The sequence below is a fragment of the Tachypleus tridentatus genome, chromosome 6 (assembly GCF_004210375.1).
Source record: "Tachypleus tridentatus isolate NWPU-2018 chromosome 6, ASM421037v1, whole genome shotgun sequence".
NCBI classification, from domain to species: domain Eukaryota; kingdom Metazoa; phylum Arthropoda; class Merostomata; order Xiphosura; family Limulidae; genus Tachypleus; species Tachypleus tridentatus.
This window is the reverse complement of record NC_134830.1, coordinates 15,068,951-15,093,027: the sequence shown is the minus strand read 5'-3', so window position 1 is coordinate 15,093,027 and position 24,077 is coordinate 15,068,951. Positions and strand designations below refer to the sequence as shown.

The 24,077-nt window shown below is 30.7% G+C and overlaps 1 protein-coding gene across 5 annotated transcripts in view; it reads right to left on the bottom strand.

The window, feature by feature from the left end:
- Window positions 1-532: 532 nt before the first annotated feature.
- Window positions 533-24,077, bottom strand: part of LOC143251972 (uncharacterized) — a 50,321-nt gene continuing 26,776 nt past the window's right edge. For 3 of the 5 annotated variants that reach the window (XM_076503393.1, XM_076503392.1, XM_076503394.1), the window contains exons 9-18: window positions 18,419-18,505; window positions 14,997-15,091; window positions 11,731-11,847; window positions 10,332-10,392; window positions 8,851-8,961; window positions 8,291-8,355; window positions 4,531-4,602; window positions 4,054-4,156; window positions 3,149-3,215; window positions 533-882 (exon numbers count right to left, since the gene is read on the bottom strand). In XM_076503393.1, coding sequence (XP_076359508.1) covers window positions 770-882; window positions 3,149-3,215; window positions 4,054-4,156; window positions 4,531-4,602; window positions 8,291-8,355; window positions 8,851-8,961; window positions 10,332-10,392; window positions 11,731-11,847; window positions 14,997-15,091; window positions 18,419-18,505 — 891 coding nt within the window. In that variant the 3' untranslated portion in view covers window positions 533-769. Of the gene's footprint in view, window positions 883-3,148; window positions 3,216-4,023; window positions 4,157-4,530; window positions 4,603-8,290; window positions 8,356-8,850; window positions 8,962-10,331; window positions 10,393-11,730; window positions 11,848-14,996; window positions 15,092-18,418; window positions 18,506-24,077 lie in introns of those variants that run through there. The other 2 variants (XR_013028775.1, XM_076503395.1) reach the window with 2 other exon arrangements.

Here is a 24,077-nt window from a genome sequence, read left to right as displayed (position 1 = left end):
ACCTATGTTTTACACACTAAAACATCCTTTGTTTTATTACTGGGAAACAAAAGATTTACCTATGTTTTACACACTAAAACATCCTTTGTTTTATTACTGGGAAACAATATCTCAAAGAAGAGAAGAAAACAAAAGTTCATTTTACAGCCAAAACTTTTTATCTAAGCATTTAGGTTCTTCGGTAATGGTTTCAGTGCTACAACTAGTCACATGACATATATATATATATATATATATATGTGTGTGTATATATATATATACACACACTGATTGAAAGTGTTACACATAATTACTCTCACTTGAAGTTCATTTCATCCAATCTCAATGATACAAATTTTTCACCATCGTTTGACTTTTTTAATTTAGTGTGTACACGATGATGGTAAATTTGCACTTTAACTTATTAATCAAAGTGCCTAAAATGTACAAGGTGTAATTGGTGTTACTAACATAAGCTTCATGCACTCAGTCTATAGTTATGATAGTATTTATCAAATTATTTTAAACAGTTTTAATGATTCTGACTGTAGAATAATTTTATAAGTCACTCTTTATTACTCAAAACTTTATTACAGTAAACTTTTGAAATAAATTTTACATCATTTAACAACAACTGAACTAGTTCAGTATCAAAAGAATCATGATCACAATAGCTTTGAAATACAACCCATCTTTCCCTGTTTATAACCAATAATTAATTAATACTGTAAATGGCACAAAGCAAGCATTACATATGTAGATAAAAGTGATTTCCTTAAAAATATATATATCATTTCTTTTTATTATACTGAATAAATTCATCTACTTTCTTCTCCAGGTATGTCATTGGACCTTGATTTTGCAGGATGACATCATGAAATTCTTTTATGTCAAAATCACTACCTACAAAAAAAAAAAAAAAAAATAAAACTTTTGTGCTTAGAAAGAAAAGCAAACAAGAGATCTTAAACTTGTAATTAATTTATTTCATATTTAGTTCTGTAAATTTAAAGTTATACATATACACAAAAGATAATGGAGTTTTTAAAATTTTATAAAGACAAGCACAGATTAAAATATATGTAACAAAATGAACTATAGTAATGTAGAAAGTGTTAATGCTACAAAAAGTATTGAAACAAAAAATTCAAAACTACAAGAACCAACTTACTTACAATTGAAAGTTTATCCCTACTTTAGTAGAACTGTAATTATGTTAGTTTGAGCCAAAGTAGGGAAAAACTTTCTTAATTTTAAGTATTTTAAGTAGTTTTATAAATTTGACTTTTTTGTTTCAATACTTTTTGTAGCATCAAAACATATAGTATGTTACTGTAGTCAGATATGTAACATACTGATCCCTACTTATCTTTATAAAATGTTTATATTATACTTGTTTGTTTCCTATTTATTAGTTACATTTCTGTGCACCAGAGATACAAAGGGTGGGGTGTATATACAACTGATTCAATTTTACTAGTTTCTAGAAGTAATTATCCATTACTTTTGTGTGTGTGTGTGTGTAATAACAAGACACACTAATATTCTAGAAGGGAATCTTTGGGATCTCAGATGGATTTGAGATAAAATCAAAATGAACATTTTGCGAAACCACAGCCGAAGGAACGGGCTTGTGGAAATCAGGACCATTGTGACTAGGTCACAATGTAATGTAAATGTTGTTTTGTCTATATTTTTCAAATAAACTCTTAATATAACCTTTTAAGAATAGTTGCACTGAACTAAGAAATGTTTCAGTCCTGAAACTACCAAAACAATGAGGAACAGTAATAAATAAATTATGCTTTTCATGAATAACTCATTTTGCAATTATAAGAATGTTATGTGTCTTTCAAAATATGCAGATTGTGGTGAATTCTATATTGGTGAAAAGATAATTTAAGATTAAGGACAAATTTACATAAATTCCACGTTAAATGTCCATAAACAGGCCCACTATATGAGAGCAAACATTTTAATAAATGTAATTTGAAAACATATGTACTTACATGTATATTACATTTGCAAACCTGGTGTCAAACTATTCAAAATATTCCGTTTGTTTACTGTAAAATATTACTTTGCAATCTAGTTAATGGATTTACTAATAATAATTTTTTCTTCATGACATCACTATTTTCTACTTGTTTTTAAAATATAACTTTCAATAATAACATAAGATTTGTAAGTAAATGTTTTTAAATCTTGAAATTTGTCTCAAAAATAACAATTAGTAACAATTGTGTAAGTGTTGATTTCAATGACTAAGTTTTTATAAAATGTTGCCAAACAAAAACAATGATAAATATATTTTGTAGTTGTTAAGTTTACATATCTGCAATATATTATAACCATAAATTCTTAAGCCATTAAATAAAACACATTAACATGAAATAAAATACTCTGCATATTATAAAAGAAGGATCCTTGGGTACAAGATACAACGTGGAATTATAAAATATATCCTAGGCTTTGGAGGTCACTGCAGAAGTAGCACCCACATTGTGGTGGAGAAACACAATTATATCACCTTCTTACTTATATTACTTCTATATCACCCTTCACTGCCTGCACACAGTTATGGGAAGGTGACTGCAGGCAGTGAAGGGTGATATAGATGTGGAACATTGTGGGCTTGAGCACCCACATCTCACTCTCCTAATTTCTAATTTTCTCATGTGAGACTAGCAAATTGGAGGTTAAGACTGATAGATGGTGTATCCCTATTGTAATGTGGGTCCTACTTCTGCAGTCACCTCCAAATCTTAGGATATATTTTATAATTCCATGTTGTAGCTTGTATCCAAGGACTCTTTTTTAAAAATATGCAGCATATTTTATTTCATGTTAATGTGTTTTGTTTAATGGCTTAAAAATTTATGGTTATAATATAATTAATCAGAGGTTGGAATTTACTGTTTTTAATGCAGTTCTTCCTTATGATTTTATTTATTCAATTAGCTTCTTTGGATGTAATTATTTAATTTCACTAGAAATTGAGTTTCTATGTTTTCTGCTATTATATTTTTTAAGATTACTTCCTACATATTTAATTCTTTACTATTTGAAATAGTAACTACACTTTGCACTGTTTATACTTTTAGTGTATTACATTTCTGTTTTTATAAAAAAATATTTAGCCTATATTAAACAACAAACTTGATCTTACCCAGTTCAGTTTCTGCCTTGTTTCTTAGTTCCTTAATCTTAAGTTCTCCTATTTTGTATGCACAAGCCTGGAAAAAAAAAAATTATTTATACATGTGCAAATTCATTTCCTGAGGAAGCATATGGTAAGTTTGTAACTTTTATTCCTCTTTAAACATAAACATTTGCACAGCTAATTTTGATGTTGATAATGGTTGGAATGAAGGCTCATTCATGAGATCATATATTTTATTTATGAAGCAATATGGGAAAAAAAAGTGAGAACAAGGGTCAGAGAAAAATTTAAAAATATTATTTTAAATTGCTCCTTTGATATTATGTAATAACAATACTTTAAGAAAAGTAACAAAAATACAGTTCTAATTAATATTAATGTTACAATTACTGTTGAAAGCATCTATGTAATCATACAGCATGCATCCAAGAAACATAAACTATTACACATAAATGGTTTTATATTAGTTATTCCATACACACGTTAACCAATTCTACTGCAGTAAAATGAAATATTAAAAAACCTGCAAATGTAGCTCCATGATTCTTTATGACCTTACTTACACAACTGAAATAATAAGTTTTTGTTCAGTAATATATTACTGTATATACATTTGCATGGCCCCAGAAAGAAAAACCTGATTTTTCAAGACTTGAAAATTTTATGAATGCTTGATAGAGATAATTAAAATATAACTTACATCATTCAAACCTTGCAATAAAATTATAGTCTAATAGCCATCATTACAAAGATAAGAGTAAAAACTTGCACTATGTTGTTAGACCATACTAAAAACAGAATGATCTCAACAGCTATCTATCATTACAAGCCATCAATATGCATGTTTATTATGTTTATTTTTAAATTAAAATAGTCAATACTTTTCATGTGTCTAGAGCCACACAGCTCACCTGGCCTGGCCATGTTATGTAACGATCAACTTCCTTTTCAATATTTTGTTTTGTAGCTGCTGAATGTTCCAACATAAAGTTGATGGCTTTTTCACGACTCCATCTAAGTTCATAATCATATTCCTAATAATGTCAGATATTTATTTTCACAATAAAAAATTTTAAAAAATTTCAAATGCATACACACTATTAGCTAAATTAATGTTTGAAAACATAAGAAAAATTCATAGAGCTATATACATCAATAGCACATAGCACAAGAAACACGTAATCTTTAATTATTAAAATAAGTTTTAATTTTTAATAACTATTACTCAGTGTATTGCTATAACACAATTTGTCCAAATGTGCTTTTCATGAAAATAAAAGTGTTGAAAACTTCTCTATCACAAATAAAGTTGAAATTTTAATATCTTAATTTATTTTTAGCATTTAGAATTGGCCTCTGTCTCACTGTAAAGAAGTAGCTGAACTGACCCCAAAGCATGTATTCCAGTGTCCACAACAAGTCTACATGCTCGAAATATTTCTTGTGACAGACGACCTAACCTGAAAAAAATTTACATCTATTATAATCAAAGAAAAAATGGATTAAAGACAAAATATTTTATCAAACAAGCCTTTAATTACTTTTATTCAGGACATAAAAGCTGATTTTAAATTACCAGTCACTCTGTATATACTAATAAACTTTCTTACTGTTATACTTTGTCAAATGTTTTGATATGTGCATTGCACCTCTTTTTGTAGTGAGTCTAGTTAATACTCTATGTTGTCAAGGAAACGTGTTGTTGGGTTTAGTCTCAAATAAAGCTTTCTGGTACTCCCCTTTATTAAATCCTGCATAGTTTTGTTCTTTTTGCAATACCTGAAATCTGTATTGCTCATCAGAATGGAAACATTCACACCAGTTTTTAGACGATAGGGAGTACTTAAAACCTAATCCCTAATCCAAAATCCCACACAAATATCATAATGATTGCAATACAATATTTGGTTCATCAAACCTATAAAACCATTTTTCACTGTGAAATTTGCAAGTTCTATCAACATAAATGGCTGAGGAAGGTTCATCAAATGTTATTTGCCACATAAGATGGCTAAGTGCAGTATCTACCTGAACATAAACATTTCTACTATTTTTTGAAGAAAAAATTACAGCCAACTTCTAAACTCTGCATCTCTGTGACAGAAAACTACTGAGAGGTAAGTCCTTTCATAGTAAAGTGTTTTTTTAGATTAACAGATCAAGCCCTTTATCATAGTGCATATTTCTTGGTTCCAACATGTCTACTGTAGCAAAACCAATCCAATGAGTACAGTTTCATCAACTTGTAGACTGAATGCTTAAGAGATAAAATGCTTAGAATGCCATACATACGAAAACTGTTCTTCAACAAAAGATGTCACACCTCAGAACAAATATGACTAAACTGTGACTTATAAGGTGGAATCTACTTTTTGTTTTTACTTGAAAATACAGTCGAGCACATATATTAACATAATAATGAATACACAAACCAAAAAGTCATGTGACAAACACAGCTGATATAAAGCCATAGTGGAAATGCATATATCAAAACTACATTTTGACATTGTTTGGAATTTCACACATCATGAGATACTACCTAAAATTAATTGCTTTTGGAAAAGATACGTGTCTTTTAAGAAACAAAATATTCATATTCTTGGATCTTAACAACATGTTAAGATTAGAGAAAACTTTCAGGGACAAAGACATCTTTCTTCCTCAATGGCATTGGAAAACAAAGAAATATGGATCAACTTAGGGCTATCCAGAAAGAGACCTGCAAAAAGTTATACCCCAACTGAGAATCTATGAACACAAAGGTTGAATGACAAAAGCATTACACATACCCAAGGCAATGTTGCACAAAATAATAAAGGATTTCTCTCTGAAGAAGTGACATAAGTGATGTGTACACAAATAGCTTCTAATGACATATCTATTCAATCATCATATACCTTAAGAAGTTAGAGAATGAAACAGATATTTATTGTATTTGATATAAATACATACTGATTAATTTGTCAAACACAGCTACTATGTATTTAAGTGCATTCAGACTATTGAAATGGGTATTGCAAAAAAGTCATTTCTGTATATAAGATAGTCTGTGGTTAGCCAGCAAGGAGGGTTGGTATGCTTTTGACAAGACACCCTTACAATGAAGTTTTTTGGAACAGAAACTATGCATGGTTATCAGATAGGACACAACTTTTGAAGGTCTGAAATAATTTTAAAATAATGTATTTAAATTTTGTATTTATTATTTTTATTGTCAGTAAAAATGCAACATATATTGCAGCCAGTAAACAAACTGGCAATAATATTTTGTTACATACACTCAGGAAACATGTGGTATGAAAGAAACCAAAAATGATAATCAAATAAAATAAATTTACTCAACTGTCAAAGTTTAAACTAATAACACAGAGAAATGCAAACATTAAAGAATAGATAAAAATTCTAAAGCAAATGGCATTAATCTAAGGCTGATATCTTATAGTGGTGATTGTATTTACCAATCTTCTTCTTACTGACAGCATTGCATGTGGTTATCAAAAACTTACCAGCTGTGTGAAATGTATGCATAAACAAGTTATTTCTTAAAGAAATATTCATAAATCTTTAACATGAACCATGATTTCTTTTTGAAAACATCGATCATCTTTTCATGTTTATAAACCTCAACTTGGTTAAATTAATAATATATTTCAGTACAAAATGTACATATGAGAAGTTTAGTTCAGATCTTTAAAACTATAGGTTGCAGGAGTTTTACTTTTAATTAATTGCAACATTTTTCAATACAAATGTGGCAATAACTATTACAACTGTATTAAAAAGTCAATGCATAACAACCTAAAAAACAAAACAGACAAACAGATATTTATACCACAGCATTTCACTTTGACCTAAACACAGGTGAATATACATACATCTACAGCTTTAATATGAATTAGTTAGACAGAAAATGTACCCAGTAATAAACAATATGTAGTTTAAACTATATAGCATTGATATATATCATGACTACATAGTTATAATAATAAAATTTGAATATGGTAAATAAACTGAATTTACAACTACTTCCTATATCTTTAAAACTTGATTTTTAAGAAAAAGAAAGTTTGGTTTTCATTAAAAAATCCCAACAGTTATTCAACAATTTTATTGGAAATTGTTTTTCTTTTCTTTCTTTTTAATGCAAAACTACAAACTTGAATATATATATATATACTTTTCCCACTAAGGGAAATAAAACACTTTGGCATTAAAAGTCCATAAACGTACTGCTGCCACACCAGGGGAATTATTGGGAGTGTATTATTCTTCAGAAAAAAATGTAAACATCAATAATTTTAGCTTATTTAATACTTCACACCCATAAAAATACAGATGATACTTTTGAAATGTATAATTATAATTAATAAGGTGGATTAGTTAGTAAGGTGGAAGTATTTTAAAAACATAATGTCAAAAAAAAATTATATTTTAATCTATTAAGTACATCTTAAGTGTACTGCAGATGTAGGGTTATTAGACTGACAAGAGATGAATAAAAACTTAATAAATTGCCACACAACAAATGACATGTTAAGCAACATAGTAAGCTTGTCATTCTCAAAATATACATCATTTCTTATCCTTACATAAGCAGATGCAACAGAAAAAAATTAAAATGGTATTCAATATGCCGTTTTGTTAAATCAAAATTATTGTACAAAATATTATACGAGAAACAGCTATTTATACATTAATCACAATGTTACTAATTTATAATAATTTTAAATAATATAATGTGATATTGCTACTTCCTAACATGAGGCCCGGCATGGCCAAGTGTGTTAAGGCGTGCGACTCGTAATCTGAGGGACACGGGTTCGAATCCCGATCACATCAAACATGCTTGCTCTTTCAGCCGTCGGGACGTTATAATGTTACGGTCAATCCCATTATTCATTGGTAAAAGAGCAGCCCAAGAGTTGGTGGTGGGTGGTGATGACTAGCTGCCTATCCTCTAGTCTTACACTGCTAAATTAGGGATGGCTAGCACAGATAGCCCTTGAGTAGCTTTGCACGAAATTCAAAAACAAACAAAACAAAACTTCCTAACATTTTACAATAACTTGGGGAAAATGTGTTCAGCAGTGAAAACTTATAAAAGTTTGCTTTATTTCTACCAAATGAAATAAATTTACATTTACTTACAGAAAGTAGGGATCTTCATACAGACCTAGTTCATGACCCAAGAACTCGCTGTACAGACCCCAACCCTAAAGTAATCAATCAGATTATAATAAGTTCCATATACTGTTAGAGTGGGCTCTCATAGTATCTGTGAATAGGAAACATGAGTTTAAAAATGTTTGGTATGACATATAATATTTCTTATAACATCTCAATAACCCAGAGTCCTAAACAATAAAAGACTACTGATAATTATGTACGGAACACAGAAATCTACACTCTGCAATCAACAATTACAAGTGCCAAATACAAAGCATATCTCAAACAACGATTACATTATTTGTATATTTGTCATATAAAGACGTATGACATAAAAATAAAACCCAGCCAATACCTCTGTCTTCAAATGATTTTAAAAAAAGTCTTAAATAACATCTTACAACTTTTCAGTTGTCCATTATACTTTTAATTCCTTTCCAAAACAATGCCAGAAAATGAAGATTTTGAAACAATGAATTCTCAACTTGTTGAAATAATGCGATGCCCAAAATTTTTCATAAACAAGATTTGAGCTACAATACCTCTAGATAGGCTGTATGTAAAGGAAATCGGGAGGGAACATCTGAATATTTCCTGTCTTCAATATTTTTTCGGAATGCTGGTACTCCTGTTTGTTCAATCATGTAAGATGACTGTAAAGATAACAGAAAGTGTAATTAATACTGATGAGCTCAGATTTTTTTTTATGGTTACTGATATTTTTGTTTTATCTAAATTTATAAATATATATTTTAAAATATATACATGTAATCTAGTATGTAAAATCTCTAAATGGACTGTAGCAAGTGTTCTGTTAAATTTTTTTATTCCTCCTTGTGTATTTTCCATTAATAATGACAAGTCATTTTCTCTACAAGTGTGGTTGTTTATACATAGATTACACTGTGTAACACAAATTTTGTTCATGGATAGGATGTGTTATTTCTTAACTGTTTATGTTATAAAAGTACAGAAAATGGCCATTATTCCCTTCAAACTTTGCTTTAGTGACCTGGATAATGAAATTTAGAAATTAACCTATTTTCTATGTAAAAACAGGCAAATTTGCACATTTTCATTTATATAAGGCCTCAATAAAACAACATAAAAATCAATATTTACATGTATTTTTACTAAAGTTACACAAAAATGTTTAGAAGTGAGTAGTTTTTTGAGACTTACAACTGTAATGTAAATCACTTTCATGTATCAGCCCCCAAATATAGTCTCCTATCATGTTTTCTTTATATGCTCCCAGGTCATAAAAGCAAAGTTTGAAGAGAAAAATATGTTTTTTTTCATTTACTTTAGGCATAAGCAACTGGGAAATAAAACTTTTTGCCCAGGAACAAGAAAAAGTAAAAATTTTGTTTCATAGTGTTATAGAACTGTAGAATAGCACACAAGTTAATAATTTAAATACAAGCACTTTATTTACAATCAACTGAAAATAGCAGATTCAGGAAAAAATCAAGAACACAAAACTTTAGAAAATTTATAAGAAACAATAAAAAAAAGATAGATCTTTGTCACATCCAGAATTGTATGATAACTAATGAAAATTGTAAATCAACTAAATATCGAAATGTACAGAACATAAAATAGAAGAATATTTTATGAGGACACTTTACTTAATGAGGAACTTTTCCTGGCATTAGAAAAATGGGTGAATCTATAATATTTACTGAAAAATAACTTTTTTCTTGCTTTATGAAAATGAGAAAAAAATAGCCACTGCATTATCATGATTATCATATAAAAAGAACGTATTATACACTGGGAAATTAGACATTCTGTATATAAACAATCTTTATCCCTAGCAAAGAAAGATGTATACAAAACATTAAAATACACACACACACACACACACACACACATATATATTAGTTTGTAAATAGAGGTTATTTATTTATTTATAAATGTTTGAACTTGGTGCACTAATAAAGCATTATATCTAATTAATGAAACTGCTCAGTTGGTGTCACAATCAAACAGCATTAAGAAAGATTTTATTAGTATCAACCTGAAGATGATGACCAGGTTCGGCTTCATGAAGGGAAAGGCTCATCATTTCGTACTTAGGCCTAGAAACAACAAAAATAAAAAAAAATTGGTTTAGTCCATAGTGATGATGCAGCTTTGTTTTATTTCCATAATATTACATGCATTAGAAATTCCAGCAACATTTGGGGTGTTGGATCTTAATGTATTTTACAGAATACATGAAACACCATACCATTTACAAGATTTTGCTTCCGTCATTTATAAATAAAATTAACTCAAATGTATTAGTCTCCATCAGGCACAACATTTCTTTGGCCATGTTATAATTCACACAAAAAATCATGTTTCCTACAATAATCCAACAGAATCACTCATCCAAAATCTTAAAGACTCAAAAGTATTTAAACAACTTGTGAATTTTGTAACAGAAGCACCTTGATGTTTCAAGTTATGCTGGAAAAAAGAACACACCAATAAGCAAAGGATAAATAATCCAGCTCAGTTCAGAAAGCAACATTTACTGTTCCCAGTCAGAAAAGAATATACATACAAGAATGTGAATTTCCAAAATCTTGTAAAAATTAGATTTCTGCAAACGAGTCTGTTCTAATTACCTCAGCAAAGGTTATCACTGGAATATAAATACATTTTTTATGACTTCTATATTAAATAACAGTTTAATTTCTAGTTTTTAAAAGGAATGGTGCATACTCAAAGGACTCTACAGGAATGGCATGACCCACATTTTACTTGGACGTAATAAACAATTTAATGTCGGGAACTAAACACCAAATAAGATAGTTGTTTGGAAATTGAAGACATAATACTATCCACACCAAGACAGACATCAGATTGGCTGTCCACAAGAAAAGAAATCCAAAATGAAGATGTCAAAGGGAAAATAATATTTTCAGTTCTTAAAAATAGTGTTCTAAGAGAATGTTTATAATTCTTATACTAAAACATAAAGATCCAGAAACAAAGAAATACTTCATTATGCTAATGTAACAAAAATTACACTTGAAAGTATTTGACCAAAGCAGTTAATTGTGCATGTTTAATAATATTGTTTACATCTTGGCCAACTATTTCTAGTTTTTGTTCCATTTTACATCTTCTGGGCTTTCATAGCCAGCCTTTCTATTTTTTGGTTCCATTCTTTTTCTCTTTGTTTCACGTTTTTACCAATATTTCTCTGTAGAAACTTAGATATTACAACACACATTATGTTGATCAGGGTTGTGAGATGTTCTTTCTCTCTCTCTCTCTCATAAATGTACTATGAGAGATTAAATAGATAATCATGAGACAGTAACATCACCAGTATTCACCAAATATTGAACCTAATGCGAGTTTACAGAGAGGACATCATTTGAACCTTATATAAATGTGGTATGAAATATTAAAAAGATACTTACGAAGCAGTGACATCACCAATATTTACAAAAAATGTGCCTGGTCTACTACCGTCTTCTGCCCCACAAAGGTAATAGGCCAAAGGTCCTCCTGACATTGCTGGGGGTGTAGGTACAATACTTAAAAAAAAAGTTGCTTCTAAAGTAAGTTTATTTAAATATTAATTTCACATTAAACATTTTTTATGTATGAACTGATAACTGATGTTTTATATGAAAAAAAAGTTCAGTCTTGGTTACAAAACAGATCACAATCAAAATAAATATCTGTAGCAGATGGTTATAGCTTACAATGAAAGTAATCTGAGAAAAGCTTTCAATGCTCTGAGGAAAGTTCTAATGAAAGAATAACCATACAAGATCTTTAACACAAAGCGTTTTTCACAATCTTAATAAACATATGTAACGAGAACAGATGTTCTTATACATTTAAAAACAAATTTTCAAAAGAATAAAACATACACCACAAAACAAAAAGATTGCAAGTTATGCATATACTCACAAAATAAAAGTATCATTATTTGCAAAACTAGGATAGCACCAAAAATATCATGCTAAATATAAAATACTGAACTGTGAAATGTATGGTAAAAAAGCCACCTGTGGTGAATTGGGTAAATCAAATGATTCAATAAAAAGAAAAGCATTGCAAGAGTGTACAGTCAATTCAAAAGCAATAAAAAATTAAGTAAACACAAACAATTATGGGTAGCATTCTACTTTAAATGCAATAATAAACAGAACTGATGGACACCTCTACTGCACATGCACTCATTGTACAAGAATGGTATATTAGCACTGTCTGTTAATTAAATTATTAAAAATTATTTATTGGTCAAATTGATAAGCAAAAAATAAAAAGTTTAATCACACAAAGAGGCTTAATTTAAAATCTACTGCCTGTCTCTAAGTAACTGTACTGGAAACAGAACTCTTTCGATTTCTGCTGGCTCATGTTAAACACATATAACTTCAAATTAAAATAAGACTTGTATAATAAAATCAAGTTTAATACATCACTACAAAAAAAGCTTAAAATAACAAAATTAGCCTAATTTTTCATTCATAAATCAATTAAAATTGAAGAGTTTATTTAGATTGGTTTTTTGGTCTGTTAGCTATAAGCTTTTACATAAATATTAGAAAGAAGTATATTAGAAAATTAATGTAACTGTTAACTGATAATTCCAAAGTGAGTGTTAAAATAAATATCAAATAAATAAAGCCTATATAAGCAGCCAATAACAATCAAAAACAACAACAAAAAGAATGTAATAAATCACTTCTCCTAACTTGCCCACAGATAAAATTCATAACTTACAAAACAGAAAATATGAATTTGTAGTTGTTTTTCCTATTTTTAATGTTGTAAAAGAAAGAGGCACAACTCATGAAAAGTGTGATTTACTTGCAATGTTTTATGTCAAGTGAATTAATCACACTGAATATGTTTTATTTTATGATTACTGTATTATGCAATATACGTAACACATTTTCTTGACTATCTAGACATATGCTTGTACATTTATATTAAATTAACGAGGTGAACGTAAATTAATTACACTTCTGTTATATAATAATGCACATATACATTTTATATTAAAATTAATATTTCATCAATTAAACTGCATTATTTATTTGACATATTATACAAACTTATGTCTGTATTTGTTCTGTTGATAACATCTTTTTAACAGTTGTGAAAATGATCAAAACTATCTTTAATTTTTAACAGTGGATTATAACAAAGGCAGCCAGATGCTGCTGAATAAAAGAACTTATTATTACTCTTATAACATACCCAAAGTGTAAAGTAACTGATAAAATCATGTCTTCGTGTAAATATCCTCACCTCTACATTTGAACACATTAACTACTAGGCCAAGCCTAAATTTTAAAATACTTGAAAAACTGAAAAAAAAAGAAAATTTATAATTTTACTAGCTGGAAATAAAAGTTCACACCTTCAGTGTTGTGTTAATGTCTCTAATAAACTCTTATAGAGGAAATATACTTTGCTTTACTGAATATTGTAAAAGTGTGCAGTCCAACTGTGCAAGGATTAAGCAAAAAACTTCTATAGTAGACATCAATACTTTAATAATAATCAATGGACTTAAAATAAAACTAATTAAGGAGCGAGTTACTGGAAGAGAAGTAATCATGTCACTGTACCGAATATGTAGATGTGGGTTTATTCATATCGTAAACCATTTTCTTACTACACATGTACAACTTACACTGAAGAATTTAGATAAATACCAAATGATAATCAATCTGTATTTCATAATGTCTTAGTGCACGTGTATATGTCCAGATAAATCCAAGTATTTTTTAAATTCTTAAGTTTAAAACAAAAGCTGCAATATTTCAAGTCCTTATTGATAGATTAATCTGAACTTTTACTTCTAAATTGCTAATTTACAATAAGTAAAACTAATATGTCATTTTTAAAACATGATGTTCATAGTAACTACATTTCAATTTGAATGAACAAGTGTGGCTACTCAAGTCAACTGTAAATAATACATCTTTATATTGGAACTTATGGTTGGGTTAATCTTGTAACTATATACCCCTCTAATGGTCCAGTGGTAAGTCCAAAGGCTTATAATGCTAAAAACTTGATTTTAATATCCACAATGACCACAAAACAGCTAGCTCATTGTATAGTTTGTTTTCAATAACAATTAAAATCCTAATAAAATATTAAAAAAATGTTTTATAATCTTATACTTCTTAAATAAAAAACTGACAATCTAAGAGTCTATATAGGTCAAATCTAGATACGTATTTGTGGATAAATAATAAAAACGTTGAAATAGTAATGTTTTTCTTCAAGAGATGAAAAAAAAAAGTTTCTGTATTTACTTTGGATACAAAATCTAAGTGAAGTATAATTAATATATAAATCTGAGTCATTATTTTGCCTGCTGAATGTAAGTTTATGTATATTGCAATGTCATTGCAATTTCACGGTATTTGGTATTTTTAACTTGAACGATACCTCAGGCAACATAGCCTTACCTAATTTAAAATGCAGACTAGAAAGAAGGTAGCACAGAAGGCAAGTACTTTTAACTGAATAACAGTAATAGTAACTGTCACAGTAATAGCAGTTCCTCATCTGAATATGTGGAGCAAACTGCAGCTCAAACCTAGGATCTTCTGATCCACAGTCTCTTATACTAACGATTAGACCAATGTGATATTTATTATTAAGTCACAATTTAGAGGTAATAAAATAGTAATATTACATAAATACTTACGATAATTTCATTTTGGGAATATTTTTTATTATAAGTGGTAACTTTGGCCTGATTTGGTTCAAAACAATGTCTTCATAGCCACTGAGCATTTCCTCCTACAGTAACATATTAGAACATTTTATGAATTAATAACATTGAATTTTAAATATATTCAACAATTGAGCTACACTAGAATATATTTTTTGTGTATAAAGCTCTTGAATCAAAAGCTTTTTCCATTTATGTTTTTAATAGAACAAATAACATTTCAATAACAGAAACTGGATAATTAATACATTTTTAACAAGTTTATATAGCACCAAATTTAATCCTTTGTATGCCAATTTAATAAAAATAAAAAATTCTTGTAATAATAAACACACACACACACATATGTATTGTATTTTATGTTATCTTTCAATTAATTATTTCATCTTTAATTTCTTTCAGTAAGTGGTTAGATTCACAATTAAAACTATCATTGCACTATTACATGCACATATCTTAGTAGTGCACCTCAATGTTAAATACAGTTAGTTCATTTGTGTTGTCTAAACATCACAAGTCTTAAAATCAAGCACTTTGTTAATTCTTAAATCTCCAAATTTATTCCTCAATTTATTTTAATTTTCTTAAAAGGTTTTGACATAAAAGTAGTTGTTCATGAATCTTACACCAAAAAATACATATGCAATACATTACTCATTTCACTAATTCTTTGTCAAAATAAGAAAACTGGAAGAAAATGCAAACTCATGCTTAGAAGAATTTTGAAACAATTTAATATGAGTGCTCATCAAACACACAAAAACTATTTTTTCAATCAGAAAATCTTAAAAAATGTTTATGTTTTGCATGATATATACAAATGTAAATCTGCTTGAGTCGGAACACTTTCAAGATCTAAATTTGTACTTTGTGCTTTTACTACAGCATTTCTTCATATTACTAAAGATCCTAAATTCACAGCTTTAAAAAACAGCTACAGTATAATAAGTAATTATAGAAACAGTGAAGAAAATGGGCAACAAATACAAATATTATGGAACTGCTCTGCTTTTAATGTATATAAAGTTACATCATACTGTGATTGATTATTATTCAACCAATCTGACATCAATAATGCACATAAAAGTATAGACAGATATAACTATTCCCAGCAATAGTTCGATGCATGCACTCATGGCTCCCAGGATACAAGTGACATGTGACAACAAGTAGAAACTAGTTCTGGATGGTGAGGGATATTCAAAGTGATAAACTAAGGAACAATTTCAAGTTTCCCTTAAAATTGTATTGAAACTCTGAATATAGCATGTGGCAGATGTCACTAGAACAATTTATATTAGAAACTGTTGAAATAGAAAGTCCATAATGTTAAAAATGACATTAAGCACTCAACATATGCAATTTGCTTAGCTCTAAGTACAGATTTAAATGTCACCTCTAAAACAGTAAGCTACACTTTAACAAGAAATTGTCTAAATATATATGTAACTATATAGAAAACAGTGCTAGGAGAGATAACTAAACTAAAAAGCATCAAACTTCAAAGAGTTGGATGAGTAAACTTGGAAGAAAATGGTCTTGACAGATGATTTCAAATCCAATTATTATTTGTCAACAGTTAATGATAATTTATTCAGTGGCAAAGTATACAGTGTTATTATTGATCAATAAACAGCATCTACAGTAACATATGCTGGGGGACTAGTACAAGCATGGGTGGCATCTCAGCTAATAGTGTTGGAAGTCTTTACTAAACTGACAGCACCTTGAGAGATGACATGCACAAGTGAATTTGTATTTCCTGAGGAAAAAGTCTTGAAGGTCAAAGATGCATTTTCCAGCAAGATAATGAAAACAAGCAGCAAATACGATGAGACAACATCTTAAGAGATTAAAAAAATGACGGGATAATCATAACCATGACTTGGCCTGTGCAAAGTCCTGATGTTAATTTTATTAAGTGTTTTTGAGCTTATGTAGAAATTGACAAGGTCAAATGGCAACTAGACATCTTGGTTGAATTGTGAAGAATAATACAGGGCATTTAGAACAATGTTATAAAATTATACAGTGATAAGCTTAAGACAACACAAAAATAGGGTGTATTGCTTTGTTTAAAACAAGTAAAAATATTAATGCATCATAACATTTGTTCACTTTTGCACTTGTTATTGTGCATTTATATAATTACTTCTGATACTGTACACCATCACAAGTATATAAATACAATACAAAAAGGTAAAAAAAAACATTTATAATCAATGAAAATTTTTTATTTATATTTTACCAACCACAGTAATTTCTAATACAAGAGACACTATTTATGATTGATGGGTGTGAACAGAGATACAACATCATAACAAAGGATCTAGTTTTATTTGTTTATTTTACACATTTTCTCTTCATAAAAACAAATATAGGAGCATTAACAGTAGAGTATATGTGGCACAAGAAATGTAGAAAATCAAAATTTATTCCTATGATTTACTATAAAAAAGGAACAGACAGATGATTTAGGAGACATAATAGACTTAATAAGAGTGTTGATAATTTGTCTAGCTTTTTTTTCATAAAACTGCCAAGAAAGGTGTACAAGCAAAGAAAAAGGTTTTCTACTATTTGATTGACTGCAAGAGAAAATCAAGAATTTCTGTTTTTAAATTCTCCAAATTATTGCCTGTCTTAATAGAAAAATAAGCACCTAGTTCACAGATGTTTTCACAATTTAGTTTTCTTTTTTAGAAAAATGGACATTTGTAACATACATGTTAAATATACAAATTACAATTCAGCTACCATATTTTCAGTCAATGTAATTTTCCTTTTTACATGATTCATATTTAATGTCACTATTAACAAAAATCAAGATATTAGATAAGTTACAATCTGACCCCAGAAGGATGCTTGGAAGTAGGGAAGCCCAGCATGGCCAAGTGTGTTAATGCGAAGCCGGCATGGCCAAGTGTGTTAATCCGAGAGTCGCGGGTTCAAATCCAGTCACACCAAACATGCTGGCCCTTTTAGCCATGGGTGTTACAATGTGATGGTCAATCCCACTATTTGTTGGTAAAAGAGTAGCCCAAGAGTTGGCAGTGGGTAGTGATGACTAGCTACCTTCTCTCTAGTCTTACACTGCTAAATTAGGGATGGCTAGCACAGATAGCCTTAGAGTAGCTTTGTGCAAAATTTAAAAAACAAAAAAACAATTGGAAGTAGGGGGTAGCATCTCATAATGTTCAACATGAATAATGTTTTACTCAGCCATGCACCCTTTTGTTTCATAACATACAAAACTCTGGTTAGAAGAGACTAAATACATAACTTATAAAATTCCCCTTTTCTCAAAAACATGACATTAGACATGCACTTTTCAATAAATGTGTGTCTTTATAAAAACAAACTTTTAAGCTAAAAGTGGAAAGAAAAAGATTTACCGATGTTTTGTGGAAAAACTGTGGATCAGTTTTTACTTTTCTCAAGAATTCAGGTGTAGTGACATTTGATCCAAGTGTCTCAACAACCTGAAAAAAAAAATCAGCCCAACCAGTTAAACTATAAAAACTTTCCTTTGTTTTTAATATTTCATTTTAATTATTATTTTGCCACAAAATCTACTGTGAAAAACAAAACTCTCATCAGTAATTTAATCATTAAACTAATTTTCACCATTTAATGCACCAAATGTACATAAGGTTGGTTCAACTCTGTATTGGAGAAAAAAAATGTTCACCATAATGTTTCAAATTCACTACATGTATCTAAACAAACCATGACAAGCTGTCAGTAAAATGTACAAGACTGTTTTATAAAAAAAAAGTATTACAAATGTATTTGTACTCAAGATATATCAGTGAACTGGTAATATTAATCTGACTCGGACTGTAGCAAGGTGGAATCCAAGTGATGTTCAGTTTTGTTTTTCATACATTATATTTGCATAACCTCTAGAACTTCTAGTATAAATATCTGCAGTTTTTCAATACCCATGTATATCTTATCAGGTACCTGCTCTCTTCTACAACAGGCTGTTATCAAATCAGCAATGTAGGGTAAAATAAATATTTAATAACTATGACATCATATACACAATATACAATGCTCAATAACACTTTGTAAAAGGTTGTGGCACATACAACACTTTCATATCTGCTTATGCATATATGGTTTTAGTATTAATTCATTTTATTTTGAATTTTATAAGTATTTTTAAGATATATAGCTACAGATACAGCTAACTCTAATATTCAACTACTGTCCAAAAAGAAAGTCATCAGTCAGTAGCATTCAATGAATAGCATGAGCTTTGTCTGACTCTGAAACTGAGTGAATTATCAGATTCACTGTCATTTTATAACATGCTCAGAGCTGGAAGTATGTAATATGATCAGCAACAATGTAGCTCAGACTTATAAACTACATTTTCACAATCCAGCATGCTAACCATTACGTCATACCTAGGCTTTCATTTGATTGTGTCTTACTTTATATTTATGTAAGTGCAATTTGGCTTACTAAAATATGCACTGTGGTTTGTCCATGATTTTAAAGCAAATTATTCTTAGCAGATATTTCAATTTTTAAATAAATCAATTCCACAAATTTCTTAAAACAAATTATGATAGATTGACAGACCTGACGAAAGATGGAAAAACGTTTGAAATGCCGTCTTCTGCACTTGTGTTCCTACAATAGGCAGTTGCCATCCATTCAACTAAATTTTATTAATATGTACCTTGCTAGCTCATGGTTCTCACACTTTGCACGAATGAGTTTCCACAACTTTTGTCAGGCCTTTCCATGACAAAAATATTATACCATAACTATTTGATCAGTGCTTGTAACATATTACTAAACTAAAATAATATGCAAAATTCCAAAATATAATGCACATATTGTTTAACCCTTAATTGATGGCCATCACCAACTGATGCTGCTACCTACAACTTTCCAGCTGTTTAAAGGTTCATAAAGACAAAAGCATGAATGTTAAAAGTCACAGTCCTGCAGAACCTAGTATTTTCTTCCATTTTATTTGTGCATAGGGGTTTTTAAAATAGAACTCAAATCTAGAGCAACTCTGGACTCTTGGAAGTCCTAGAAATATTTTCATGTTTTTGTTTTAGGATTTTAATGTCAGATTCAGCACTTCATGTTTTTTTTCTGGAATAAAGTTACATGGTTCCACAACACATTACCAATTTCATGCCTTTTGTTTGTTTTTTTTCTTTCTCTCAATTCAATCAATCAGTGCACACGTTTAGACTCAGACAGGAGCAAAGGCAATTAGTTCGGGCAATACTATCAAGTGATTGTTGATATCATGTAGTGATCAGCAAGCACTCTTTGCTATGAAAGTAAGTAATTATATATTTATGCCTCAATTACCTGCATTGGTCCAAGGAAAGCAAAAAAAATTATAGATAAAAGAAACAGCAGATAATCAAGGCATTAGTTAGCCCATTGCTTAATCTAAATAAAATTAAATAAAATATTGTGAAACACCTCATCTCAACAGTGTGCATTTGGTAGCCATGGAAATAGTAGCTGTTAAATCATCCTGGCCATACAATGTAGATTTGACCAGTTTAGGTATACTCAGAGCAGCACCACTTGCCACAAAGTTTGATATGTAAAAAAAAAAAGGGGCATGCTATCCAATGCAAATAGTGAGAGATGAATGTATGCTTTGTGGTTCACCAATATGGATTTTCTCCAATAAACAACAGAGATGAGATGCCAAGGAAAAGGTGAAAAACTACATGGAAAAAAAGGAGGAATAAGCCAATCAAACAATGAACCTGAACCCATATGGTAAGGGTGGAAGGATAAAGGTAACAAGTAGAGGATAGTTGGCATGAAATGAAGAGGAGGTGGAAATGAGCACCACAAAAGGAAGTCATGTAGGCAATATAACAGCAAAGAGCATATATGGTATATAGTAGTCTAGATGGACCAGACAAGGAATATAGATAGGAAATGAAAGGAAGGGAAACTAGTGAAAAAAGGAATTACTCTCATGAGCTGCTAAAGTTTTGGGATGGAAAGATCAATCCAGATAAAGAACATCATGTGTGGAATGATACAGAGTAGGTAAAATGTCAATAGCAAATAAATATGACTAATGACATCCACAGCACAAGATGAAAAGGAAACGTCTTGAGAGATAAATGAAAAACTGAACATGAGAATAGAGGTTCAAATGGAAATAAAATGAGGCAGTGAAGAACTACATTACCATCCTCATCTGGAAGGGTCACATGCCATCTGGGTTAACTAACCAGGAAGGAATAACAAAATAGTGATAGGGTAAGAGAGGTACAAACTTTATGGTGCCAGAATAAATAAAAATGTGGGTTAAAGCAGCTTGATACCCCACAGTTGAGGAGATAGAAGCCAAGTAATAAGATCCATAAAAAGAGTAACAGTGGGTCAAGCAGGTGAAAGCCCAGACCCAAAGACCAATGGTAGAAAACATTCCTCTTATGTTGATAAACATCCATAGAGAAAGGATGAATGGAACACACTAGAAATGGAGTGACTCACCATGACAATCCAGATCCCCTACAGAGTAAAAACAAGGAAGATGGAGGGTAGGAGGGGCTGAATAAAATGTCAGTGACCAAGGTCAACATAGAATGAATGGAGGAAGAAGTAATGATAGAGAAGATTGGAGCTGAAGCAGCTACGGAAACCATAGTTGTGCTGGTCAGTACAGTAGAGTCAGAAAAACTTGACATGGAGTGGTGTGGATGATCAAAATTACCCTGGGGAGGAGATGGACAGGAGTAAACACATGAAGGTATACCTTGACCCAATCTGGTTGAATGCATCAGCAGCGAGTGCAAATGGATGAAAAACCAGAGACCAAAACAGAAGTTATTTGAATGTGACAAATGCATTTCTTTGAAGAGCACTCCATTGAATGCATAGCCACTGGAAAACACAACCATCAAGAGACCACTCTAACCAATAAATTCTGTCTGGTTTGGAAAGACATGAAAGATAAATACCAAACATGTGGGCACAAGGAGAAGAAGCACCACCTCGGTAATTGATTTCAACCACCATTGTAAAATTGTCAGAATAGATCATGACCAGAAGAGTAGTGGAAAGATTAAGAAAATGCTACAAAGTATGATGTGTGGCCAGAAATTTCAGGATGTTAATATGGTAAGACTTCTCAACAAGAGACACTGATCTGAGGTTTTCTGCTGATCAGTCTATAACTCCAGCCATAGAGGAAGATGTTTGTAAAGATATACAAATGTGGAATAGGAGGAAAAAAAAAACCAGCTAAAGTGTGAGCATGTCCAACCACTAATACAGATTGTTGACAAGGGAAGAAAAAAATGAAATAGAAGCACCCAAGAGATCCTGCACAAAATTCAAATAACTGCACAGAGTTTCCTGAAGATAGCTCATGTGCTCAATCCAAGGAGAAAAGGGTTTCCATAGAAAATTACATTCCCAAAAGCAACAGCACCTCAAGAACAGTAATAGAGGAAGCAATAAGGGCAAGAACTGAATACTTCACTAAATAGAAATGGAGAGAATAAAGTTGGACCCAACTGAGATACGTGTTGAAAAAGACACCAAAATGGACAAGAAATTGGATATGTATAAATAATTACTTTTCCAAATTGATTAACTAATCCATACAGGATGCCTCCAAAAGAAGCAAATGAGTGTGATAGGTGGACTTTCATTTGGAACAAGATAACAGAAACCAGTCATTCATGTAGTGGTGTAAAAGTACAACCACCATATTTTAGACAAACATCTCAACCACTTGACAAAAGCTGTATGGAGCCAAAGCAAGTTGAAAGGTAGGGTGCAAAATTTATACGTTATCCTGTGATGAACAAACCAAAGGTAGTACCTCGACCAATGAGATACAGAAATATGCAGAGAAGCATTTGAGATGTGCCCATTGGTCATCTATAGTGAAAATACTTATCTGAGACTATGGTAAAGCAAAGCAGAAATAAAATTTGATTGAAGTGGAACAGATCAACTACATGCTACCACTCTCTGGTGTCTTGGGTATCACAAATAGTCTGGACTAAAAATCTGGAGAAGGATGAGAAACAGGTACAGGAAAAGATTTCTGGGATAGAAGATCCTGTACTGCCTCAGAGAGACATTGACTGGTGATAGGATTCCAAGGCAATGGGAAGAATAAAGGTACATAAGGTAACAGATGAGGGAAAAAGAAGTGGATGACAAATACCTTAGCTGATACTCAAGAAACCCAAAGATCTATGGTAAAATCACGACAGAGGGGAACAAAATTGACAAGCAAGACCCCCAATGGACCAGTACTGTTGGCAATATGTTCACCTCTTTTCTTCAATGGTCTGTTTCCAGACATATTCCTGACATTTTAGAATCCTGTGGAGAAAAGAGGCCATATGTATATCCTAAAGATGTGTTAATGAACTTGGGACAATATAGTGTCTCTCCTCAGAAGATTCCAACAACATATAAACCATGTGTGTAAGAAAAGGGCCAAAGAAATTGACTGCACCAAAATTGAAGTAATCAAAGAGAGTGTATCCCTCAAACAAAACCCTCAGGATCACAGTGAAGCTCGTCAGAAATGAGAGTCATTTGAGAAAAAAGAGGCAGAGAAAATAGGCATGGGATAATCAACAGAATGATCAGGGTCTGCTAGCACCTTCACTAATACAAAATGCTCTGCATGAACCCTAACGTGTGGAGAAGGTGGGAACACAAAATACTGAAAGGAGGGGGTATCATGTAAGAAGAAAGGAAGCGGATTATAAGAAATTGAGGAAAGTAATAAAACAGAACACGTCTGAGAAATCATGTCAAAAAAAAAAAAAAAAAAACTGAACCAGGCCTAGGTGATTCTGCAGTAAGGGCATAGGAAAACATGGCAAATTTAGGTGGAGAAAAAATCGTGACTGAAGAGCACAATGAAAAATGCCTTGACACAAGCAGTGCTAAACAAGAAGATGATAGTTTGGTAGAATCAAACAGATAAAGCCAGCTGCATCAGAAGTGTTGTTGCATGATGAATTACATATGAAACACAGTTGAACCACATTGATCATGGATACTTGAAATCTC